The sequence below is a fragment of the Medicago sativa genome, chromosome 3, assembly GCF_051527215.1.
Source record: "Medicago sativa cultivar Bolivia chromosome 3, Bolivia_mono, whole genome shotgun sequence".
Lineage (NCBI taxonomy): Eukaryota > Viridiplantae > Streptophyta > Magnoliopsida > Fabales > Fabaceae > Medicago > Medicago sativa.
The window spans coordinates 23001979-23027379 of record NC_140751.1 but is presented as its reverse complement, the minus strand read 5'-3'; the positions used below and the strand labels follow the sequence as shown (position 1 = coordinate 23027379).

The 25401-nt window shown below is 32.0% G+C and overlaps 1 protein-coding gene and 1 pseudogene across 2 annotated transcripts; one reads left to right on the top strand and one right to left on the bottom strand.

The window, feature by feature from the left end:
- Positions 1 to 722: 722 nt before the first annotated feature.
- On the bottom strand, positions 723 to 6674 carry LOC146936453 (uncharacterized; annotated as a pseudogene). Its single transcript, XR_015029972.1, has 7 exons — positions 6585 to 6674; positions 2178 to 2762; positions 1886 to 2097; positions 1639 to 1803; positions 1359 to 1548; positions 1140 to 1235; positions 723 to 1037 (listed from the first exon to the last, which is right to left on the bottom strand). The product of XR_015029972.1 is annotated as an uncharacterized LOC146936453 (transcript).
- Positions 6675 to 22526: 15852 nt separating this feature from the next.
- LOC146936452 (replication protein A 70 kDa DNA-binding subunit D-like) lies at positions 22527 to 23323 on the top strand. Its single transcript, XM_085749209.1, has 3 exons — positions 22527 to 22682; positions 22854 to 23121; positions 23223 to 23323. Exons 1-3 carry the CDS (start codon positions 22527 to 22529, stop codon positions 23321 to 23323), a joined length of 525 nt encoding a protein of 174 aa, XP_085605335.1.
- The last annotated feature ends 2078 nt before the right edge of the window (positions 23324 to 25401 follow it).

Sequence of the window (25401 nt, the reverse complement as noted above, 5' to 3'; positions counted from 1 at the left end):
CTATGAAAGTTGTTGGGTCTGCCATCGTTGATGAAGAAGTTAATTTCTTCATTTGGAGGATTTCATTGTTTTTAATGATTTTAATTTTGTGGGTACTTGATTTTAAGTTGATGGATGCAAGCATTATAGGAGAAGATCCTTGCTGCAACTGTATTTCTTATTACTTTTCTTTCATTTTCCTTTGTTTTCATATTAAAAATCTTGTCTTTTTTCTGACCTGGGTTTGGCCGTTGTGTGTTATTTCACTAGTACAAAAAACCCCTTTTAAGTCGGTTAAAAAGGGCTTTTTAAGTCGGGCGCGCGTCCGACCTAATAGCTCTTGTCATAAGAAGTATTTGCTTTTTAAGTCGGATTTACCAACCATCTTAAGGCATCATTATTTAAGTCGGTTATAAATGGTTTTTAAGTCGTACGAGCGACCGACCTAATAGTTCCCGTCGTAAGAAGTATATGTTTTTAAGACGGATTTAACAGCTGTCTTAGGGCATAATGTTAACTTCTTAAGTCGACCAATTTTAACCGACTTAAAAAGCTCAGTTTTTTAAATTTTATTAGTGTAGCGTACTTGCAGAATATGCTCCATTTCTTTTCCTGCAACCATTTTTGCAGAATATGCTCCATTTCTTTTCCTGCAACCATTTTTTTTTTGTCCACTGCATACATGCAAAATATCTAATGTCACTAACTTATAGTAATAGAAAGATACATTCAAGAGCAAACCATTAACCAAAATCCACATGTACTAATTAAATAAAACCATAGAACTATAATGTCATACGAAAGTAAATAGTCATGTTAGGACCAAAATGCAAATGGTAAAAAAAAAAAAACTCAAAACAGGGCTAACACTAAGCGAAAACCCCAACTGCTAAAAAAAAACCAGTCACACTAAAGCTTACTCCCCACCTGCTCCAAAAACCAGTCTTGCACTAAGATAATTCCGCATTTGCTTCAATAAATTCCATAATCAAATTTGCACAGTGTTCTTGAACATTTTTAACTTCATCCTTTTGAAAGGGAGTTGAATCCACAAATATCTGAATAAATTAATGATGACATAATATTAGTTTATCTTATAAGCATATGTAAAAATAAAATTAATTAATTTATAATATTTGTTAAAATAATCTTATACGTACTTGCATCCATGAATCCACAACACCACTGGATACAATGTTCAACATATGCAGCATGATAAAGTATCTGCCCTCGTAACAAACAGATTGCCTTCGACTCTGAAATTGAATATGATCAAATGTGACCGATTAGTCGGTAAATACTATTAAAAATAGAAGATATTTAATACAGAAACACCACAAAGATGATAGATTAAGTAGTAGCATGTGTAAACAACTTACAGTGGGATAAACCCATACTACTTTATTATGTTTTCTCACCCGTTGTAGCTTATTATGTACAATAAATAAATTGAATACTTACGAATCAACAATGACTGATATTTTTTTATCTGCCGGCTTCTTTCCTAACGAACATAGAAAGGTTACCTCACGCTTCTTGGGATTAATTATGAGCTACTGCCAGTGATGACTACAAGAGCAATAAACAATTAAATTATTATTTCTAAAATTCAAATCTCTATATTACAGCTGATTGGATACAAAGAGATAAAAAAATTACTTGTTAAAGTAAGGAGCTAGGTACTGATCCTTTTTATTATGGTCCATCGTGTTTTGAATGTAGATTTGAACACTAACTTGGTCATTTTGACTAAGAGTGTAATATGGATCAAGAAGTCCGTACATGCCACTTTTTCCCAATTCAACACAACGACAGTGTAGATGCCTAACATAGAGAAACAAAATTACATTATAAATAAAATTAAGTAATTGAATGACCATTAAATTTACAAACAAAATATACTTACCTCATCCACACTTGCTAAATAGTCAAGTGTAATTCTTTTTTACCCAAACACAAGTCCATGATATCGCCCCTTGGTAGCTCAATATCAATCCCACTATGTTTAGCCTTAAACTTCAAAGCTTGTTCCATATACATTGCCTTCACTATCAATTTTTGACAAATAGGTTCCGACTTTTTTTGTGGAACATCAACTCTCATAGGTATATCAACATCCTAAACCATTATAATAAAACATTACACAAGTCTAAACAGTATCAAGTGTAAATAGTGATAGACATAAATATAATAAATACCTTATTAGCAATAACTCACAAAAGTCTTTTCGGCCATTTAATAAAAGTGTTGACGGCCTTAACAATTGTTGTCACCTCATCAGCGGGCACATGTACTTGAGCCTTTGCATCTATCACCTTGGTAACAGCCACTCTAACCATATCATTAGTTAGCACCTGATTGTGTACAGTGGACCCTAGGTTGTACACTTTAGCATGTGCCACCACATCACTGCTTCCATCAATATACAATTTACACTTCTGGGATATCCATATCCTCTTGATCATCTGGTGTATGTGGAACAATAGAGCAACTGCCCTTTGTGCTAACATATTGAGTGGTATTAGGAGAATAAATTGGGAAATTTTGATTTTGTTGAGAGCTAAGAGACTGCAGCATGTCATGTGTAATCTTCTTAGTCAATGCTGCTAGTTGGGCATCACTGAAAACAGATGGGCGGAATGAGATTTTGATCCAAAGTATTCTCGAATTCCCACACCTCGACCAATAGCATGAACACGACCAAGGTGTTCATCTTTCCCAAGGGCTTTCACCAAGATGTCCTCATGTCCATTTCGCACAAATCCGTCTGACACTAGAGAATCCTACAACATCGAATTTATCATATTTATCATCCTTTTTAATACACACAAAACTGAAATGAAACTATGCATAATAAATACAGTGACATAATACAATTATATATATATATATATATATATATATATATATATATATATAATGACTAGTTCAAAACAAGAAAATTGCAGCTCACCTGTTTCTGGGTCAAAATCAAATCCACATGTTCGCCTCAAATGCGTTAAATTAAATAGTAGTAGAGATGAAGACATTTTGTGCTAGTTTAACACACTTTCATGAATCAACCTGGTTCTTCTAGGGAATAACATCTACCTAAGTAGAAAAACAGAGGATTATTGGAAGGTGTGAACCTTCGTTAGGTAAGTCACATAGTATGTGACTTTCTATAATGTTTCCGTTTGAATATCAACTTGTGTGTGGATTCATTAAGTTTATAATTTAATTAGAATGTAGATGAGACTTGAGAGGTTTGTGGAATGAGGAATTTCACGTAAGAATTCATAGACAAACCAATGAAATCTCAAGGAGAAGTTCATCATACAGAAGTGCATTAGCTCTTTACATATATGGTCAAAGGGAGATCCACAAATTAGACTACTTATAGCGAAACTTGAAATTTACATATATTCATTGTTTATAGTGTCTTGAAATTTAGATAATGTTACTAAATCTTATTAAATTATAATTTTCATAGATTTGCGGGACTTCACATGGTCATGAATTAATAGTCCTACAACATAGAAGAATGGCAGCTATGTTCTAACTAATTTGAATTTGCTTGCTGATATAATGTGTGTCATGTCGATTTGAAGTTTCTTATCAATTTGTTCAGACACCACATCTCCTTAACAAGCCTAGTAATGACTTCGTGCCAAAATCCCCTTTGTGCGTCCTTGCAGCCTACTGATGACTACACATGTGAAAACCCAATGTGACCATGAAACTGTGTATGCTGATCGCTACTCAACCCTCGGTGTATTTCTCAATAATCTCTACCTACTCTGATGAACTTATTTTTAGAGGAAGGCTGATGTGGGAAACTTGAATATTATTTTTGATACTATATAAATTACCACTTATTCCTCCATGCAAAGCTTTCATATTGCAATTATTATGATTATATGATGCTTAAACTCGAATTAGGAAATTACATGTAGTCAGTCTTTGCCACTATATAGACAGAGATTGATAATCATCTTAATTTCCGTAGACTTGATTTATCTATGATGTAGTGTCCTAATTGCTTCCTTCATAAAAATATATGCATTATATTTTGAATGTAGTGTCATACTCACAGGTTTTTATCTTTTACTTTTATGAGAACTGTGGTTTATTATTTTACATTTTTTTAGCTTTATCTTTTACTTGAATGTAGTGTCATACTCATATCTTTTACTTTTACTTTGATGTTAACTGTGGTTTGCTGCAACTGGCAGACATGCCTTCAAGCGCATATCACAACCACAAGCTCACCAATAATTCATTCTATACACATAAATCAGGTCTATTGATTGATTTTAGTGAGAAACATCGAATGTCAAATATCAAATATATGACAGTATGCATCAATATATATATTTGATATTTTAATTGAAAGAACAAAATGATAAATGAGCATATAACATCATGTTGTTCTTTTAATTTTTTTTAAAAATATCAAATATATATGAAAATATAGACTTAGCTCTCTAAAACCCTCCCCTTCAATAAACCAGCTCGCAAACACACCCTAAAGCAACTGCCTGTGTTGAACACAGACACAAAGAGTAACTCCTAAATAATTCTTATTAAGTTATGATTGTTATACCCTAATTTTGGACCTAAAAATACTTACTCAAAATATTTTTCCATCTCTGATGAATGTCTTTGACCCTTGAGAGATTGCCAATTTGCTATTGTTTTACACTGATATTTTACTCTGCTTTATCTCCCAATTCAGCTCTAAAAATCTTTTCAACTGTGTATTTGTCTATGTTTTCTTGCATTTCAAGTCACCCAAAAATATTTTTCTTGCATTTCAAGTCATTTGAGTTTGTCTCTGATCAATTGCATATTTCTCTGCATTTTATTTCAATATTATTTGCAAAATTCATGAAAGAGGGTATTTTAGTCATTTCCTGCATTCAAACTCATTTTAGTCTTTGAAAATTGTCTCTGAGACCTTTCAATTGGTTTGAATAAATTCTTGATTAATTCCATGTCAAAATCCATTCCAAAAAAATTGCATTTGAGTCATTTTGAGTCAGTTCAGCCCCTAGGGGCATTTTAGTCACTTCATGTGTTAAAAATCTTCTTTTAATCTTTGAAAATGGTCTCTGAGTCTTTTCATTTAGTTTGTATAAACTCTTGCTTCAATTCCATGTCAAAATCCATTTCAAAAATTGCATCTGAGACATTTTGAGTCAGTTTAGTCCCTAGGGGCATTTTAGTCATTTCACATGAAATTTTGACAGAGAGAGGTTACTTTAAAGTACCTCATTTCGTAGTGGGTTCATTTTAGTCCTTTTTGTGTGTTTTATTGGTTTCACTTTACGTTTTTTTCATTTTAACCAATTTTATTCCAATTTTCATTTTAGTGCTTCAAAGTTTTGAAAATTGCATTTAAGTCCTTATTGTCTTAAATTTGTTTTTTAGTCCTTTTTCTAAAAAATTGCAGTCCAGTCCCTTATTGTTTTAAATTTGTTTTTTAGTCCTTTTACTAAAATTGCAGATTGGTCCCAAAGTTCCAAAAATTGCAGAGAGGTCCCTAAGGCAAGAGACTCAGCAAGGCCGAGCCATTTGGTCCAAGTACACATGTCACAAGCTCATTGGTTCAGATATCACACTTGGCCTATAAATATAAGCCAACTCATCAATGCACAGTAACAATACCATTCATTCAGTGCCAAATCATCACAAACAGAATCACACTTTCTCTCTCCATTCAGTTACGATCAAAGCACAAAAATTCCAAGAACACAAAGAACATTCATCAAACCCTAATTTTTTCCAGAATAACAAATTGAACCAGATTTAAGTGAATTTTGTACTAGTTCTCAGTGATTCTCTGCGAAAATCATCATCATTGAACTGTTTTTTCCCTCTTCTTGCAATTCGAGCTCAAGGCGATCACAAGAAGAGAGTTGAAGAAGAGAAGAAGAAGGATTGAAGCAGAATTGAACTAGTGAAGAAGAAGAAGAGAAGAACACCGATTTATTTTCGGTTCAAACTTACCAGAAGCTTTCAAGGATCTTTTTGTTCGAATCTCCAAATCAAACTCAGGCAAAAAAGGCTCAACGAAAGTTCGTAAGCACAAATAAACGGTGGATCGAAGTAGGTTAACAAGTTTTTAGGCTTGTTCTTCCACAAAACTTCGAAAAGATTGAAAAAAATTTCGAAACCGAAACCCTAAAATGTAGATCAACGAAGATCCACCGTTTATTTTGCAAACCTAAGCTCATATTCATAATCAGTGTAGAAAATAGGTTAGATTAGGGTTTCGTTCCAAGAAGTTTTGAAAAGATTTGAAAACGTTGAAGTCGTAAGATTCAAGTGTAGATCTGTTCATATCTAGGCTTTATTTCAAAAAACTAGTTCCAGAATCATAAAGAGGAGACTCAGACGAACACAACGATGTAGAATTTCCAGAAAAAGCGTTCAGGTACGGTGGCGCCACCGTACCTCCGCCGTTGTGTTCGTCGGAGAAGGTGATCGGAGAAGAAGAGAGTTGCAGAGCTTCTCTCACTAGGAGAGAGCTTAGAGAGAGAAAGAGAAGTGAGAAGTGAGTTGAATCGGTCTCTTGGCAATTATATAGACCTCTGAACCAGACCGGTTCAACCCTGGTTCACCTCTGCTTCGTCTTCAACCATTAGATCTAGGTTGAGTTTGATCTGGATCAATCCAACGCTCCTGATGCGTTTGGATGATCCAAGATCCATTTCCCCTTTGGGCTTGGGTCTCTTTCTGTGCAGGCCTTGTGTTCTTGTGACTTTCTTGCTATTCACACACTGCACCCTACTTTTTACACCCCTGACATGCCTAGAATGTTTTAGAAAATTCTCTAAAAATTTGTAGAGGCTTCTTGACATTTTTGTGATGTTTTTGTATTGATTTTGCACTGAAAAACTCTATAAAAAATATTGATACATTTCCTTGTTTTAATTCTTGAATTTTATGTTGAAAACTTGTGAAAATTGGCTTAATTTTGATTCCAACCCTTGATCTATGTTTGTGATTCATAATATGTGATTTTGTGGGGAATTTACTACAGTTTGAATGTGTTTTTACTGGATATGTGCATGTGATGTTGGGTTGCTTGCTTTCCAAGTCTTGTTTGTGAATGAATAATGTGGAATTTGCCTAACTTTGATCTTAGATGCTTGGTAGAGTGTATTCCTTTAATCCTCTTTTTGAAAACTGAATTGAAACTCTTTGGGAACTCTTTGAAATATGGGGATTATAGGTCATATTCAAACCTTGCATTGGTGATGAGTTTTTAGGTCTATTTCACATTATTTTTGCTTGTTTTTATGTCAATTCTCTTGCTTTTGTTATAATAGCTTTTACTTGCTCTATATCTTATGCTACTAACATTTTCATCTCATGTTTCATATATTCCATAAGCATATTTCATCCTTCAACTTTGGTTTCATTTCTTGCACTTTAATCCTCATACCAAGACTTAGAATGTATAACCTAGGAATTTTGTCATTTCTTTCATGCAATTTAAATTCTTGCAAGACCATAGAATGTAAACTAGGGCATATGTAAAGGACAATGGACTCTAATGATGTACACCGACACAAGCACCGACACATGCACACACATCACATGGATACTTTAGATGTATGCCTAGGGAATGTATGCTTTAGATGTATGTTTAGGAATCACGATACTTAGAAAAATTCTCTTTTCCAAAAAATATGAACAACTTCACTCAAATATTTTTCCAAAGAAACCTTGGGATCGAAATCCCATTGAATTTTCCCTTTCTTTTCTTAAATAAAAACCATAATGAACTTTAATCATACTTAGACTTTATTTTGCAAAATAACTAATTCCACCTCACATTTCCCAAACCTTATGCCCTTGAGGCCTCTCTCTCTTATTCTTCAAAACTCCATTTTCAAAATTAAAATCAACCAACAAAAACAAAAAAAACACTTTTTGGAAGAGAACTACATGGAGTTTGATCCCTTAAAAGGGTATGTAGGCAAGAAGCCAAAGCTTCTCCAAGTCCAATAAAACAAAATTCAAACACTTTCTTCTCCCTTCAATTCTTGACTTAGTAAACTCTTAAGTGTAAATATCATTTAAAAATAAAGCGCGCGCGTAGAAAGTAAAGACGGTTCCTATAGGATACTATAGTCGTTATGGGTGCCTAACACCTTCCCGTAACAAAAACAACTCCCGGACCTCGATTCTCAAGGGTTTTTTTCTTATTTTTCCCTTCCCAAGAAAAAATGAGATATCAAAGGTTAAAAAGGTTCTAACTTAATCAATGTTTGACACCCTAAAAACCAAGATAAAACAATGATCTTCATATGTGGATTGAATTTGGAACTATGTGTATGGTTGGATTAGATGCATGAAGATTAATAATTGATGTGTACGTGCATGTTGCCAAGACAAATTGAGTTCCATATATCATGTGATGCATAATTTTCCAATGCAGACAATGCATTATGTCTTGCCAAACCATATAGCTTCCTAGGCATTGTTATCAAATATTGTGCATTTGAAAGAATTTTTATTCCATTATCAATCGTTTTTCCCCACCGCTAATCCATATAAATCGTTAATTTTATCTTTTTATATGGTTCGTATAATTTTTGTTCCAACGTGGTTACTTATCATTGTTTTTTATTTTTTAAACGGCAAATTTTATTATGCTAAGCTAGTAGAGAAATACTAAGCCTGCAAAGGGAACAAAACAAAAATACAAGGCAAAAGGCACACTCCTGTATGAGCAACAAAACCCACGTCCCTAACTGATATGACAGCACCACTATAACAGGACATCAACCCTCCAAACTGACACATCAAATCCACTATAATATTCCTGCTACACAAACTACAACAGACTTCACCAAAACCGAAAACAGAAACAGCTCCAGCATACGAAAACAAAAACTAAACCAGCAGCCAGCAACCACAGAAAACAGAAAAATCTTCAAAGGCAAACGCCAAGGACCAAACTGACCAGCCAAACACCAACAAGCTCAAAACAGCGACGCCACCTTAAACCAATTTCCTTATCATTGGTTGATTTATATAAACTAATTTCCTTAAATATATAGTACTTTAGACCGACGATCTAGTAATGATTATATCCAAAAACCAACTCGCAAACACACCCTAAGAGAATAATGGTTATTTATTCTTTTAGCCCAATAAGAATATTATATATTAGGTGTATTGTACTTTCCCCTTTTTTTAGTTAATAACCCTAATTTCATAGTTTTTTTAGTGACAGCTTAAAAGATCCTAACATTCTACTTCAAAAAGACGAGGTTTGTCATCATCGAAATTTCAAACAATACCAAGTAAACTCACATATATTACACAAAGAAACCTTTAACTTAATTAAAGAATTAAACCACAATCAAAAGAACTACAGATAAAGTAACATACTTGTAAGAACAAGTGCAAAAGTCAATGCTCACAGTGTTGCCAACAACACCAATTGGACCAATTCCACTTTGTTTCTGCATTAATACAAACAAATAATCCACATGAAAAACTAAAATAGGAAAATTAAAATAAAATCCAGAAAAATAATAAAAAAGTGAAATTTAAGCACAAGGAAAGAAAGGGCTGTTTTGCAAAATTGAAAAACCTGTGTGGGAAAATCAAGGGGTTGTTGAAGATGCGGTTGTTGAGGTTGAGGAATTGGGTGATTGTGACGAGATGGTTTGGGAGGCGCTGAAGGAGAGAAAAGGTTGACGATAGTGTACATGACCATAGTTAATTGGGTAATTGTAAATTGGACTAGCTAATATCTGTTCAAGTGTACATGACCATAGTTAAAAATGTACATCATATAAAGGTTCTGAAGAACAAAAAGAGAGCTATGGACTAAAGAAAAGGAAGATTGAAAGCATCTGAAAAGAAGTGCATCTGAAGTCATAAGTGCTCCTGAAGAATGATGACGTCATCAGAAGCAGAAGGTCATCAGAAGCTGAAGGTCATCAGAAGTTGAAGGTCATCAGAAGCTGAAAGTCAACAGAAGCGGATAGCCTTCAGAAACAGATAGTCATCAGAAGCAGATAGTTCAGAAGTGACTTCATCAGAAGCTGAAGCTCATCAGAAGCTGATTATCACCACAAGCTGTAGATTCAAAGATCAACACTTCAAAAGCTGTCTATTGGATTTGAAAACACTACAGAAGACTAGTGGATAATTACAACGGTCATTTTGGTGAAGATTTGAAGGCATTGGAACCTTATCTTCAAAAAGCGTTGACATTGTACTTTGTACGAACTGTACAACCACATTCTCCACTACTCTGTTTTGTGTCGACGCTACAGGACAAGAAAACAGCTCCAGAATATCAGCTATGCCTGCAAAGATGTTCCTTGACAATGGGAATGGATTTCAAATTGGTTCTTCATAGGACAACAACCAAATCAGGCAAAAGATCATTGGTGAAAGATCAAGCTTCAACAACGACTCTTTTGATGCGCTGGCAATTTCACAACGTCTCTATCACACCTCTATATAAAGGAGTGAAGACTTAGAGTTTTGGCAATGTTGAACGAAAGACTCTCAACATTTTTACAAGTGCCAAACCTCTGCTGAAATTGTTCTGCATTCACTTAGAATTTCTGTGTCTCAAAGTCATATCTTATAAATTCTTAAGTCTTAGAGTCTGTATCTGATTTGTATTGTGAGCACCTCTGATTGTATCTCAAGTGTTCAACCTTAAACAATTTTCTGTGTAATTTTGTTTAGTTAGAAGTCTCTTGCAGTTGTGCTTGAGCAGGGAAGTCTCTTGATTGTGTTCTTGAGCTTAGGAAGACTCTTGCAAAGTGTGCTTGAGCAAAGGAAGTCTCTTGCAGGTGTGCTTGAGCAATTGTAATCAGATATTACATTCTAGTGAAATCTCCTTGGAAGTGCAAGGGGGACTGGACTACTTCCGGATTGTGGAAGGAACCAGTATAATTGCTTTGTGTCTTTCTTCTTCTCTCTCTCTGTTTTATTCCGCTGCGTTCAGATTCTGATTATCACTTCAGAAGCTGTTTCACTTAGCTTCTGATCAGTGTGTTCAGTTTTTAGAGAAACGAAGAATTTTTCAAAACACAATTCAACCCCCATTCTTGTGTTTTTCTCACCTTCAGAGTGTAGTAACTAGTAATCCATAAAAGTGGTGATTTATTGATGTCGATTTACTCTATGAATTCCTCTAGCATAGTCTTGTTTACCGCTTTTTTTTTGGTAGAATAGTCTTGTTTACCGCTTATTACTGCAACTTTATTCTTTAAGTTTATTTATATTGATATTAGCCTGTAAAGAAAATCCAATTAAGATATAGTGTAGCTTTCTGTTTTTTTTTCTTCCAATGGTGTTAGTGGCAAACTTTCAATATTATCTTTATTTTTCTGTTATAAGTACAACTTTTGCTTCAACATTAATATATAAGATTTCTAGTTGTTGTGGAACATCAACATGACATAAGTTTACTTGGGAATTCAGTCTTCTTTTGTGAAAATGCTATTAAGTTTCTGCGTGGTTATTAAAATTTGAGGGCATATATGTTATGTCTTTGAAATTCTGGTTTGAAGTAAAGAAACATGTTAGTTAGAACTTGGTAGTTAATGTTCCCTCTTCAGTTCAGTGTTGAGATCTCTGATTTTGTCGGTGACAACTGCAAGTGTTGAACGTGTTTTCTCAGCTATGAAATATGTGAAGAGTCAACTAAATAACAAGATGAGTGATCAATGGTTAAATGATTGTCTTGTAACATATATAGAAAAAGATGTTCTTAAAACAATTAGTAATGATGTAATTTTAGCTCATTTTCGACAAACGGAAAATAGAGCATTTTCTTTGTAATGGAAAATATCTTCTAGTTAAAAAATTTATTATTCAATCATTTGAGAAAAAATTATTGCCCCACTGATAGTGGAAGTCCAGGTCCGCCCCTGATTTCTGGTGGATTTTTTTTTCCTATCTAGGTTTAACACTTGCTAGCCTACGCTTCCTTACCGTGTCAGAAATATATGGATTGTCGCTGCCTTCCATTTTGATTTCCAATTAATGGGCATTGGTTCGTATTACTGACCTCGGTGTCACATATTTTTCTTCTTGACTTCTTCATTATACAATCTGTTATTTGGCTTCTGTACGCGGCATAGGTCAGTTGTTTTGCATATTTACAATGACGATTTGAAGATTGTGATGGCCATTTTTTTTTGGGGAGGCATTGAGCATTGATAATGCTTCATTACGTAAGGTATTTGAATATCATTCTGTCATTGACCATTGTTTTTATACTACAGAAATCCTGTAATAGAGTCTTGTTAATGGTGTTGAAAGGGAACTCCTCCAATAGAATAAAATCGTACTGGAAGTTCATTTATGTGTTGAACTCCTCCAATAGAATAATTTTTTTGTATATAAAACCAAAGCACACCCATACTTAAAATTTAGATAGTTCTTTCCCAACATGAATGCAGTTATGTAGATTTTTAAAGCATTTGGTGCCAAGATCTTTGATCTTTTCATGTTTTTTTATCTCTCAAGTCATGAAAATGATTTAACTAGTTAAAATATTCATAATTGTTTTTATTCTCAAAGAAAGTTGTTATTATTTGAATGCTTGAATGATTGAAATCTTGAATGCCTAAACACTTGGTGAACCCAATTTATATTACTCTAGTAAGGCTCCACATTACAAATTAGACAGATTTAGAAGCATTTATTACAAGAAAAGTCTAGAGATATGGATACTTTAGTTCATATGACTACAAGGATCTAGAAAAAAATAAGATTTCCCTAGTGCTTTATTTTATCTTATTTAGTAGAGTGTCTAGAAGCTTTAATACCATTCTTTAGTATTCTCTATATCTAGAAACTTCCATATTATTCTTCATCATTCTCCTTGGGTTGGAGAAGACTCGTCCTCAAGTCGAAAATCTTCTTTATCGCCAAAATATGGTGAAAGATCAGCAACATTAAAGGTAGTAGAGAATCCATAGTCACCTGATAACTCTATTTTATAGGCATTATCATTGATTTTCTGCGTAACTCTGAAAGGACCATTAGCTCTTGGAGATAAATTGACATTTTGTTTATTAGGAAATCGTTCCTTTCGCAAGTGGATCCATACCAACTCTCCTTCCTTGAATGTGTGCAACTTGAGATGCTTGTCTCGCTGAGTCTTAAACCTAGATTTTTGTTTTTCAATTCATTCACAAACTTGTTCATGAAACTTCTTGATTTCATTGGCCCTTTGTTCCACATCTGCACTATACTACTGAGTGATAGGTGATGGAGTTAAGTCCAATGGGCTAAGAGGAAGCATACCGTAAACCACCTCAAATGAAAACTTCCTGGTAGCTTGATTCCTAGAGTTATTATAGGAAAATTCAATATATGCAAGGATACGATCCTATTTCCTCAAATTCTTTACCACAATGCTTCTAAGCATGTTCCCCAAAAGTCTATTAATTGCCTTTATTTGCCTTTGTCTGAGGGTGACTAGCACTGTTGAATTGGAGTTTAGTACTCATGTTCTTCCACAATGTTCTCCAAAAGTGGCTTATGAATTTTACATATCAATCAGATGTGATAGTTTTTTGGATGCCATGAAGACGAACGATTTCCTTGAAGTATAAGTCTGCAACTTGGACAACATCATTAGTCTTCTGACATGGTATGAAACAGGTCTTTTTAGAAAACCTGTCTACGACTACCATTATGGAATCCTTTAGTCTCTAAGTTCGAGGTAGTCCAAGGACAAAATCCATACTAACATTTTCCCAAGGTGCCTTAGGAACTAGAAGTGGCGTATATAACCTTGTATTTTGACATTTGGAATTGGCCATGTGATAAAATTTGCACCTTTGGATGTGTCTACTGACATCTATTTCCAGCTTAGACTAATAGAAATTCTCCTTGACTAAGGCTACTATTTTATCTCGCCCAAATCATGATAGTCCTCCATCGCTGGCCTCACAAATAATTGCTTCCCTTAAAGAGCATTGGGGAATACATATAGTTTTTTCTTTTGATCAAGAATATGTGATGTTTATAATATACTTGAGATGACTTTAGATTAATGGAACTCCAAACTTCACCATAGTCGGGATCATCTGGATACTATTAGTAAGTAAACTATGGTGTCGACTGAGGGCATATGCTACAACATTTTGGACTCCTACCTTGTGTTTGAGAAGAAAGGGATAAGACTTAAAAAAGTTACTCCAAGTAGTGTTCCTACGACTGATATTTTGTTTAGGGTTCAAGTTCAAGTGCTTGAGGGCTTCATGATCAGAGTAAAGAACAAAATCCTTATTCAACAAGTAGTGGCTCCAATGATGAAGATCACAGACAACAACATAAAAATCGTTGTCATGTGTAGAGTACCTGAGCTTCCCATTGTTGAGTTTCTCACTAAAAATGTCCCTCTTGGCTGAGAACAACTCTAATTCCAGTGTTTGAAGCATCACAACTAACTTCAAATACTTGGTCAAAGTTAGGAAGGGCTAGCACGAGGGCCTTTGTCAAACACTTCTTTAGTTCCTCAAAGTTCTTATTGGCTTCTTCTGACCATCTAATTTTCTCTCTTTTGATGCTTTATGTAAGAAGGGCGGCAATCGAGCTAAAGTTTTTAATGAACCTTTTGTACAAAGAAGCTAATTTGTGAAAACTCCTTATATCATGAACATACTTTGAAGTTGACCAATTGTTGATAGCTTCAGTCTTGCTTGGGTAAACTTTTATCCCTTCAATAGTGATGATGTGTCCAAGAAAATTGACTTCATTAGCAAACAATGGCCATTTCTTGAGGTTGGCATAAAATGTTTTCTCACAAAGAGTTTGTAGCACTAGCCAGATATGCCATAAATGTTCTTCTTTGATCAAGATATGATTTACGTAGCTTGTGCTCTTAGAAGTGTGTGTTTCTAGAAGCTGCATAGGTCGGTTTAGCCATTGTCGTGTTTCCTAAATTGGATGTCAAAACATTTTAGGAAATAATATATTTGCTCCTAGAATATTCTAAAGACCGTATATACGTTTTGGTCTGATTGTTTAGCCTGTGAAGAAAAAACCCAAGTTGTTGAATGACTATATAAGGAAGACTCATACCCTAGTTTTATTATTGAATTTAATCTTTTTAGGATTTCATTGTTAAACCTTATGCTTTATTTTGTATACCTCTTTGTGTGATGCCACTGATTATCAAAGCACAAAGATGGTTTGTTTAGTTGAGTTGTAAAAGGGCTGAAGCCGTCATTTGAGAAAAGAGTCATTAAGGGTTTCATGTTTGTCCTTATTATTTGTGAGTCTCTCTCGTATCACCTTGGTGCATTAAACTGAACTGTTAGTTGAGTTGTACTTGTGAATCTCTCTAAAGCTTTTAAGCAAAGAGAAGGTTTTGTTTCTTGGAGTGCGTCTCCTTCTTGATTGTTATCATTGTTAAAATCACAAGGGCTATGATTGAGAGGAAGTGAGAGGGGTCTCAGACCTAGAAGAGTCTTAGATAGAAATACCACGGGTAGTGATTAAGTGAGAAGGTAGTGAACCGGAGGATGTTCACATAGGACTTTGAATTAATACTATTTTAGTGGATTTCTTTCCTGACTTGGATGCTCCTAGATGTAGGCAAGGTTGCACCGAACTGGGTTAACAAATACTCTGTGTTATTTACTTCCTGCAATTTACTTTAATTTGTTTATTGTTAACAGTGTTGTTAGGTGTCCTCACATTGCATTCGACATTCTTGATGTCCTGACATCGTATTTGACAGTTATCCCCTACGTGCCAGAATTTCACCTCCAAAACCCTCCCTTCCCTTCTCCTCCAAACCTCCAAACAAAGGCTTATACTCCCTCAGTCCCTGTATGTAAGCACATTTTGTTTTTTTTCCTTCACATTTCTTAAGAAAATTTGTTAGTGTAATTAATATATCTATTTTGTGTGTTAATATTACCAATTTGTTCTTTGTATGTATGTGTATTAAATTTGTCTTTTTATGTTTCAAGACAAGTTAGTAGTATTAATTAAAGGTATGTTTAGAAAAAAGTAATAAATGCATCTATTAATTTGTAAATGGGTTTACATTTAACGACAAAATAAAATCAAATGGGTGCTTAGATATATGGACGGATGTAGGTTTGCTTTTCTCTAATCTATTTGATTATCGTTTTGATGTCGATGATGACACAAACATTCCTTTACGATATAGTTTTTATTTACATTATTGTTTCTGGTTCAATCTATTGTTTTCGTCGTATTAAACAAAGGGTAAAGAACATAGTAACCAAGTTGACACAATTTATTTTTCTCTGATGCTAAATTGCTTAATTTTTTTCAGGGATCAAATTATGTTTTATGAACTTTTTCACAAATTAAAATTGGAATTCACTCTTAAAAATAAATTATAAATCATAAAAAATAAGGTAACAATATGAAGGGGAAGAAATTGTGAGATGAAAAATCAAACCAATCAGTTAGGAGAAAAAAATTAAACCAACCAATGAGCTATAGAAAAGTCATAAGTCAATGGGCTAGGAAAAAACTCATAAGTCAATGTGGATGCACAACCACAATTTTTTAGCTAATGTAATCCTGAAAGAGTTGGAAAAGTCAGTCATTACAATATAGATGAGTTAGAAAACGAATGATGCTTATTAGAATGACCTTCAAAATGCATCAATATTAATTCTTTTGAGGGAGAGTTTTTTAATTCATTACGGTTCTATCCGACTCGAGATATTAGTATCTGCAGTTGCATGTAGAGGAAATTCAGTTTACACACACATAAAAATGATACTTTAATGTCGAAAGACTCGAAACAGTCATCATAACGTAACATATGGGTTAGAAAATAAATAATTCTTATTAGAATGACAAATAAAGAGACAAGACTATTTGTCCAGAAAAAAAGAGACAAGGACTAATTTGTTTTTTGTTACATGGACAATGACTATCAATGACTATATAGAGAGACTAATACGACTCTTTCTATGTTTTGATGTCATTGCAACTCTGGTTAACACTAGAGCATATGATATTATTGCAAAACTATAAGTTAAGGTTATTTAACCGCTACAAAATCTCAATTGAGTTAGTTCAATGATCATATCAACATATGCATCATTTAAATGTATAATTTAATAAATGAGATTTATTAATCTTTATCCAATAAATATTATATATATATATATATATATATATATATATATGTGGATTATTGATGTCCTATGTACAATAATCAATGATCAAGAACAATTTTGATTAAGATAATAAAAGACTTTATCGTAATCTCTAATAATAAATCTATAATTTTAACCAAGGACTTTATCGCAACCATTTAACAAAAACTGTAAATAAGATAATGAAAATCAATAATTGGGCGTACTTAATCGTGAAATTGATTTTGATATGTTTGATTACTTTTGAGTAAATTGAATTTTTTTATTATTGGTTCTAACATGAAGATAGAAATTGTAGGTTTTCATTCTAACTGTACCATAATTAATTATACCACCATGTATATAAAATTAGAAAAATATTTTATGATTATGAATTTTGTTATGGTTATTTTTTATTTTTTGAAGAAGTTAAAAAGAAATTATAATAACCAACCTTGTTTACTTGCCCCATACAAGGAGTGCTAAGTACGACAAGAATGACTTATTTTTCAAAAAAAAAAAGTACGACAAGAATGACTTATTTTTCAAAATGATTTAAACTATAAACGATAGTTTTAAGGGAAAAACTATAAACGATGTTATGTATTAAAGACAGTAAAATCAATAGTATATATATAAAGTAAGGTTTTTTATGCCACATGTCACTTCCACATTCATTCTCAATATTTTTATTATTTTTTCTATTTTTAAAAACCAATATTTTATTTAACATAAATATCTCAACCAACTTTTGATCTTATGCACTCAATATTTTTTCTTTAATTTTATTGAATTTCTAATATTTTATGTAGTAGAAATATCTCAACAAACTACACATCAATCAATCAATCAATCAATAATATCAATCAATAGTATATATATAAAGTAAGGTTTTTTATGTCACGTGTCACTTCCACATACATTCTCAATATTTTTATTATTTTTTCTATTTTTAAAAACCAATATTTTATTTAACATAAATATCTCAACAAACTTTTGATCTTATGCACTCAATATTTTTTATCTCAACAAACTACACATCAATCAATCAATCAATCAATAGTATATATATAAAGTAAGGTTTTTTATGCCACGTGTCACTTCCACATTCATTCTCAATATTTTTATTATTTTTTCTATTTTTAAAAACCAATATTTTATTTAACATAAATATCTCAACAAACTTTTGATCTTATGCACTCAGTATTTATTATCTCAACAAACTACACATCAATCAATCAATCAATCAATAGTATATATATAAAGTAAGGTTTTTTATGCCACGTGTCACTTCCACATCCATTCCCAATATTTTTATTATTTTTTCTATTTTTAAAATCCAATATTATATTTAACATAAATATCTCAACAAACTTTTGATCTTATGCACTCAGTATTTATTATCTCAACAAACTACACATCAATCAATCAATCAATCAATAGTATATATATAAAGTAAGGTTTTTTATGCCACGTGTCACTTCCACATTCATTCTCAATATTTTTATTATTTTTTCTATTTTTAAAAACCAATATTTTATTTAACATAAATATCTCAACAAACTTTTGATCTTATGCACTCAGTATTTTTTAGCTCAACAAGCTACACATCAATCAATCAATCAATAGTATATATATAAAGTAAGGTTTTTTATGCCACGTGTCACTTCCACATTCATTCTCAATATTTTTATTATTTTTTCTATTTTTAAAAATCAATATTTTATTTAAATAAATATCTCAACAAACTTTTGATCTTATGCACTCAGTATTTTTTATCTCAACAAACTACACATCAATCAATCAATCAATAGTATATATATAAAGCAAGGTTTTTTATGCCACGTGTCATTTCCACATTCATTCTCAATATTTTTATTATTTTTTCTATTTTTAAAAACCAATATTTTATTTAACATAAATATCTCAACAAACTTTTGATCTTATGCACTCAGTATTTTTTATCTCAACAAACTACACATCAATCAATCAATCAATCAATAATATATGTATAAAGTAAGGTTTTTTATGTCACGAGTCACTTCCACATTCAATCTCAATATTTTTATTATTTTTTCTATTTTTAAAAACCAATATTTTATTTAAATAAATATCTCAACAAACTTTTGATCTTATGCACTCAGTATTTTTTATCTCAACAAACTACACATCAATCAATCAATCAATAGTATATATATAAAGCAAGGTTTTTTATGCCACGTGTCATTTCCACATTCATTCTCAATATTTTTATTATTTTTTCTATTTTTAAAAACCAATATTTTATTTAACATAAATATCTCAACAAACTTTTGATCTTATGCACTCAGTATTTTTTATCTCAACAAACTACACATCAATCAATCAATCAATCAATAATATATGTATAAAGTAAGGTTTTTTATGTCACGAGTCACTTCCACATTCATTCTCAATATTTTTATTATTTTTTCTATTTTTAAAAACCAATATTTTATTTAACATAAATATCTCAACAAACTTTTGATCTTATGCACTCAGTATTTTTTATCTCAAGAAACTACACATCAATCAATCAATCAATAGTATATATATAAATTAAGGTTTTTTATGCCACGTGTCACTTCCACATTCATTCTCAATATTTTTATTATTTTTTCTATTTTTAAAAACCAATATTTTATTTAACATAAATATCTCAACAAACTTTTGATCTTATGCACTCAGTATTTTTTATCTCAACAAACTACACATCAATCAATCAATCAATCAATCAATCAATAGTATATATATAAAGTACGGTTTTTTATGCCACGTGTCACTTCCACATTCATTCTCGGTATATATAATCCAAACTATATCAGCACAAATTCTAAACATGTTTGTAACATGGATAGTCATTTTAGGTACAATATTAATCTTCCTAACTCTCATCCTTCTGTTTTTGGGTCATTGTTACCTGTTCTTAGTCAAAAATCGGGTTTTCAGGCTACTTGATCGGATTGCTCCGAAACTTCCCAAGAAAATCAGAAAAAATTCAAGGACCATGACTCCCATAGAAGGGACTTCTTACGGGACTCCGCCCCTCAAAATCCAAAATTCCATCGTTTAGACCCATTTTTCGTTTTTATTAATTTTTCATATTCTTAGAAAAATCTGAAAAAATTTGCATTAGTTTTATTTGATTTTTAGAATTTTTTGGTACTATTTTTATGATTTTATTTGACAGGTTTTTAGCATTTTTTACTTAGTTTTTTTGTTGTTTTTAAAAGCAAAACTCAAAACAGTTGAAATTTGAGAGAGTCAGATGGCTGATTATACATAAGAATTGTCCGGATTATAAAATCCGAAATAGTAAACATGAATCCGAATTTTAAAATCTGGAATGCGCAAGGGCATTTTTGGAAATTTTACAGAGCGCGGGATAAGGCAATAGGGTGGGAAAGTAATAGTCCATGTTTAAAGGGACCCAAAACTATTACCACTTGGACTAATTCATTATTGATTTTGCTACACTTTTTATTCTTGCATTGGACATTCATCTCATCATTTATATTTATTTTTAATTTTTTTTTGAAATATTTATATTTATTTTTATGATATTATTATAATTGTAAATTTAAATAAATTCAATCTAATATACTGATACGTGTATTCGTGCACACAAACTTATAAAACTTATTTAATACCTAACCCGGGCAACGCCGGGTCTCTAAACTAGTAGTATATATATAAAGTAAGGTTTTTTATGCCACATGTCGCTTCCACGTTTATTCTCAATATTTTTATATTTTTTTCTATATTTTATTTAACATCTTATTTGACATAAAAATCTCAGCAAACTGTTGATCTCATCCACTAAATATTTTATTTAATTTTATATTTGATTCCTAATATTTTGTGTAGCCAAAATATCTCTACAAACTATATATAATACTTTCAATATTATCCATTAAATCTTCCTTTATTTTTTTCTTTCTTTTTTATAGGAAAAGAAGTTTCAATTAGTTTTTTCCATTGAGGAAAAAAAGGCTTCGATTTGTTTTTTTTAACTATAAATAAAGGAGAATTTTTTAATCACGTAAACACATATTTTGAGCAGAAACTGAAACTCAAACCTTTTTTGGTCTAAGTTTTTTCTTTCTTCAGGTTTGACAAACACCTATACTATTGTTTCTTTTACTTATGCTTAGATTTTTATTTTTATATATAATATGAGAGGGAACTAACACCTACGAGTGAGTTTACCGATTGTTTTTTTTTCTTTCTGGTCCTTGAACTATTGTTGCTGGCATCCATTACAAACACCTACGAGTTTCAGGTCCTTGAACTAATACCTATACTATTGTTTCTGTTTCAAGTCCTTGAACTAACACCTATACTATTTTTTTTCCTTTTCGTTTCAACAGTAGCGTTTTAATATTATTAATCACCTATACTATTTTTTCAGGTCCTTTTTGTTTTAATATTATTAATCAGTAGCGTTTCGATTTTAATAATAATATTTCAGGACCTGAAATATTTTTATTTAATTTTATATTTAATTCCTAATATTTTATGTAGCCAAAATGTCTCAAAAAACTATATATAATACTTTCAATACTATCCATTAAATATTTCTTTTTTTAGGGAAAGAAGTTTCAATTAGTTACTATCTCTTTTAACACCATATTATTCAATTAGTTTTTTTCATTGAGGAAAAAAAGGCTTCGGTTTTTTTTTTAACTATAAATAAAGGAGAATTTTTTAATCACGTAATCACATATTTTGAGCAGAAACTGAAACTCAAACCTTTTTTTGATCAAACTTTTTCTTTCTTCAGGTTTGACAAACACCTATACTATTGTTTCTTTTACTTTTACTTATGCTTAGATTTGTATTTTTATATATAATATAAGAGGGAACTAACACCTACGATTGAGTTTACTGATTGTTTTTTTCTTTTTTCACGTCCTTAAACTAACACCTATACTATTTTTTTTTCTTTTCGATTCAACAGTTGCATTTTAATATTATTAATCATTTATACTATTATCACATAAACTATTTTTTCAGGTCCTTTTAGTTTCAATATTATTAATCAGTAGCGTTTTGATTTTAATAATAATATTTCAGGTCCTAAAATATTATTATTTCACCAGTAGCGTTTTAATATTATTAATCACCTATACTATCATTTTATGATAACACCTATACTATTATTTCAGGTCCTTATTGCTAAATAATTATTATATACATATATCAACCACTTTTTAATCCTGCTTTTTAATATAACATGTTTTCATCTTTTTGTTATTTTTATTTTTTGATTTTTGTAGACGAATTTTTAAACAACATTTTAAAAATTTCTAATTATGTTTACGCACACTTGCAATACCTTCATTCAAATTTGATTCCTATTTAACCAATAAATTTTATTAGTTTAGTTTCTAATTTTCTTTTTCAGAAATTATGGCTGCAAAATTTGACCTCATTGATAGCATAATAATCAATAATAAGTACAGAGTATGGAGATTCAAGATTAGGATCATTAGAATGTGGAGAATGCCAAACTTTAAAGATAGAGAGCAGGTTGATTTAATCGATATGGTTTTCATGGATGAAAAAGTATGCATCGGTTCTTTTTCCTTATTAACTTTTACAAACTAACATGATTTTACATTATTTAAAGTTATTTTTTATATTATCATTAATCTTTACCGGTTTTTATTTGTTTTGTTTTATTATTGATTTATTATTCACAATTTTTGTTGACTTTTGTTCTTTCTAATATTCTAGGGGAGCAAGATTCAATGTACTGTGTGGGGTGACAAAGTTGCAAATTATCAATCTATGTTGGTTGAGGGAATGTGTTACGAGATAACAAATATCTCAGTTTCTAAGAACAACTATAAATTTAAACCAACTTGCCATGACTATAGACTATTTTTTAAGGATATGACCACCGTCGAGCCGGTTGATGACTCAATTATTCCTTTTTATGCATTCAAGTTCACATCATATGATGAAATTGTTAAGGCTAGGAATGAAGATTCATACCTAATTGGTTTTAATGATTTAATTCTTATATTTATTGCCTATTAATTTGTTATAGTTTTGTTTTTTTATTGCGTTGGATATTAACTTCACCTTTCACATTTTTGTAAGATATTATTGGAGTATTAGCTGCAAAGGGGGAACTCATAGAATACAAAAGTGGTGTTCAATCAACCAATTTTTTGCCTCTGGAGTTGGTTGATCTTGAGTAAATATTATTTAATGTTTTTGTTCCACGTTGATAAACTTCTGTGATTTATAATTTAATTTATTTGCAAAGGAGGGGAGAAACTCAGGTGCACACTTTGGGGAGAATATGCAAATCAACTTATTGGCTTTATGTCTGAAAATCCAGATGTACCAGTTATTTTGATATTGCAATTGGCTAAGTTTAAATTATATAAAGGTATTTTTCTTAAAAAATTCTTGCATTGGACATTCATCTCATCATTTATATTTATTTTTATATATTTATTTTTATGATGTTATTATAATTGTAAATTTAAATAAATTCAATCTAATATACTGACACGTGTATTCGTGCACACAAACTTATAAAACTTATTTAATATCTAACCCGGGCAACGCCGGGTCTCTAAACTAGTTAATAATAAATTTATAAGTTTCGAACAGATTTCCTAAAAAAATTATAAAAGTCCACTGAGGTATGTATCGATGTGTATAACAAAATAAAAAAATTATGACCAGTCCAACGATATTTTATGTGGATAGACATTCTCCAGTCATTAGATCCCAATAGAAATATTAAACAATTATATTGAACGAAAATGACCACTGTCACCAAGAAAAACCATCAAAACTAAATATTGTATAGTCAATTTATGTTGCGTTCCACACACTTTCAAATTTTTGTCCTTTTGTTCTTTTTCCAATTTCTTATGCCATCATGATGTGATCTATGTTTGCTTCAGTCAAGTCATCATCCTTCACTAGAATTTTGCTCTCCACCCAGCACAAATCACTCGCACCCTGCAGCCCTTCCATTTTTACCCCTGCGCAAGTTAAGTCACGCTGCGCAACTTAACTTGCGCAAGTTATATTTTATGCGTGACTTAACATGCGTTGCGTGAGTTAACTTGCGCAGCGTTAGTTAAGTCATATAACACCAACACAGAAGCACATTTCCCTCATTTCTCCAACTTCCCAACTTCGAAAATTTTCCCCCATATCCGATTTTCATCATTCTTGCGCCATTCAAAGCCAATTTCTCCCACATTATCAAGTAAGTGATGATTATCATACTTAATTGCATTTAAATTGTAGAAATTTTAGTTTTTTTTTTGAAGAAATATGACATTTTTAGGTTTTTATATATTTGGTTTGCATGTTAGTTTTGATGATTGTTAGTGACGAATTAACTTAGGAATTGTTGTTTAGAAGTTGTTTAGAGTAGAATGTGGTAGTTTAGGGTCTACAAATTGTTAGATTAAGGTAGTTGTTTGAAAATTGCACACCATGTGTTTGGTAAAATGTCTCAATGGTCATTTTTTTTGTTTTTTTGGATTGTGACTTATCAAATTAGTTAGCATATGGTTTGTTAATTTTGATTATAGTATGTTTGACTGCAATGTGGTAGTTTACGGGTTGAAATGACATTGTTGGAATTTTAGTGTTGTTGATGAATTGTTGGAAATGACACAATGTGCGTGTGAAAATGTATATTGAATTTGTGTTTTGTTAAATGTTGTGCAAATATGCCTCGGAGGAATGCATCTCAGAGACCGCCTGAGCAGCCTCAGGATAGGAGTGACAGACTTAGGACAGGGAGGATGGCCCCTACTGGTAGTGCACGGACGGAGAAAGAAGCATTACGCCCTCCTATGGCTGGTCGAGGGAGAGGTGGGGGAACGAGACTTGCTAGAGATGATGTTGCAGAGGGGTCAACGTCGCAGACGGGTCCATCCCAGACTATGGACCCGACGCAGTATCAGCAGCATTATGAGGTCTATCAGCAGCCGCATGATGCGTATCAGTTTCAGGAGCCTCATCCTCACCAGTACCAGTTTGGTATCTTGACCTGTGGTAATATTTGTTTTTCTTCTTTTTTACTTATTGGATCGTAAATGTTTAGTTGTTTGTATAATTCTTGCGGTGATATAAATATTTGTTTCTTTGTGTTTGCAGGGATGGACTTTGGCGCACTTCTCGAACATCATTCCGAGGATTGATGATGATGCCTACGACCCTACTGTTTCCCCGCTTGTGAGTCAATGGAAACCTCCCAGGGGCTTTACTGATCCTCGTCACTACAAAGCTGCCATCGATTCGA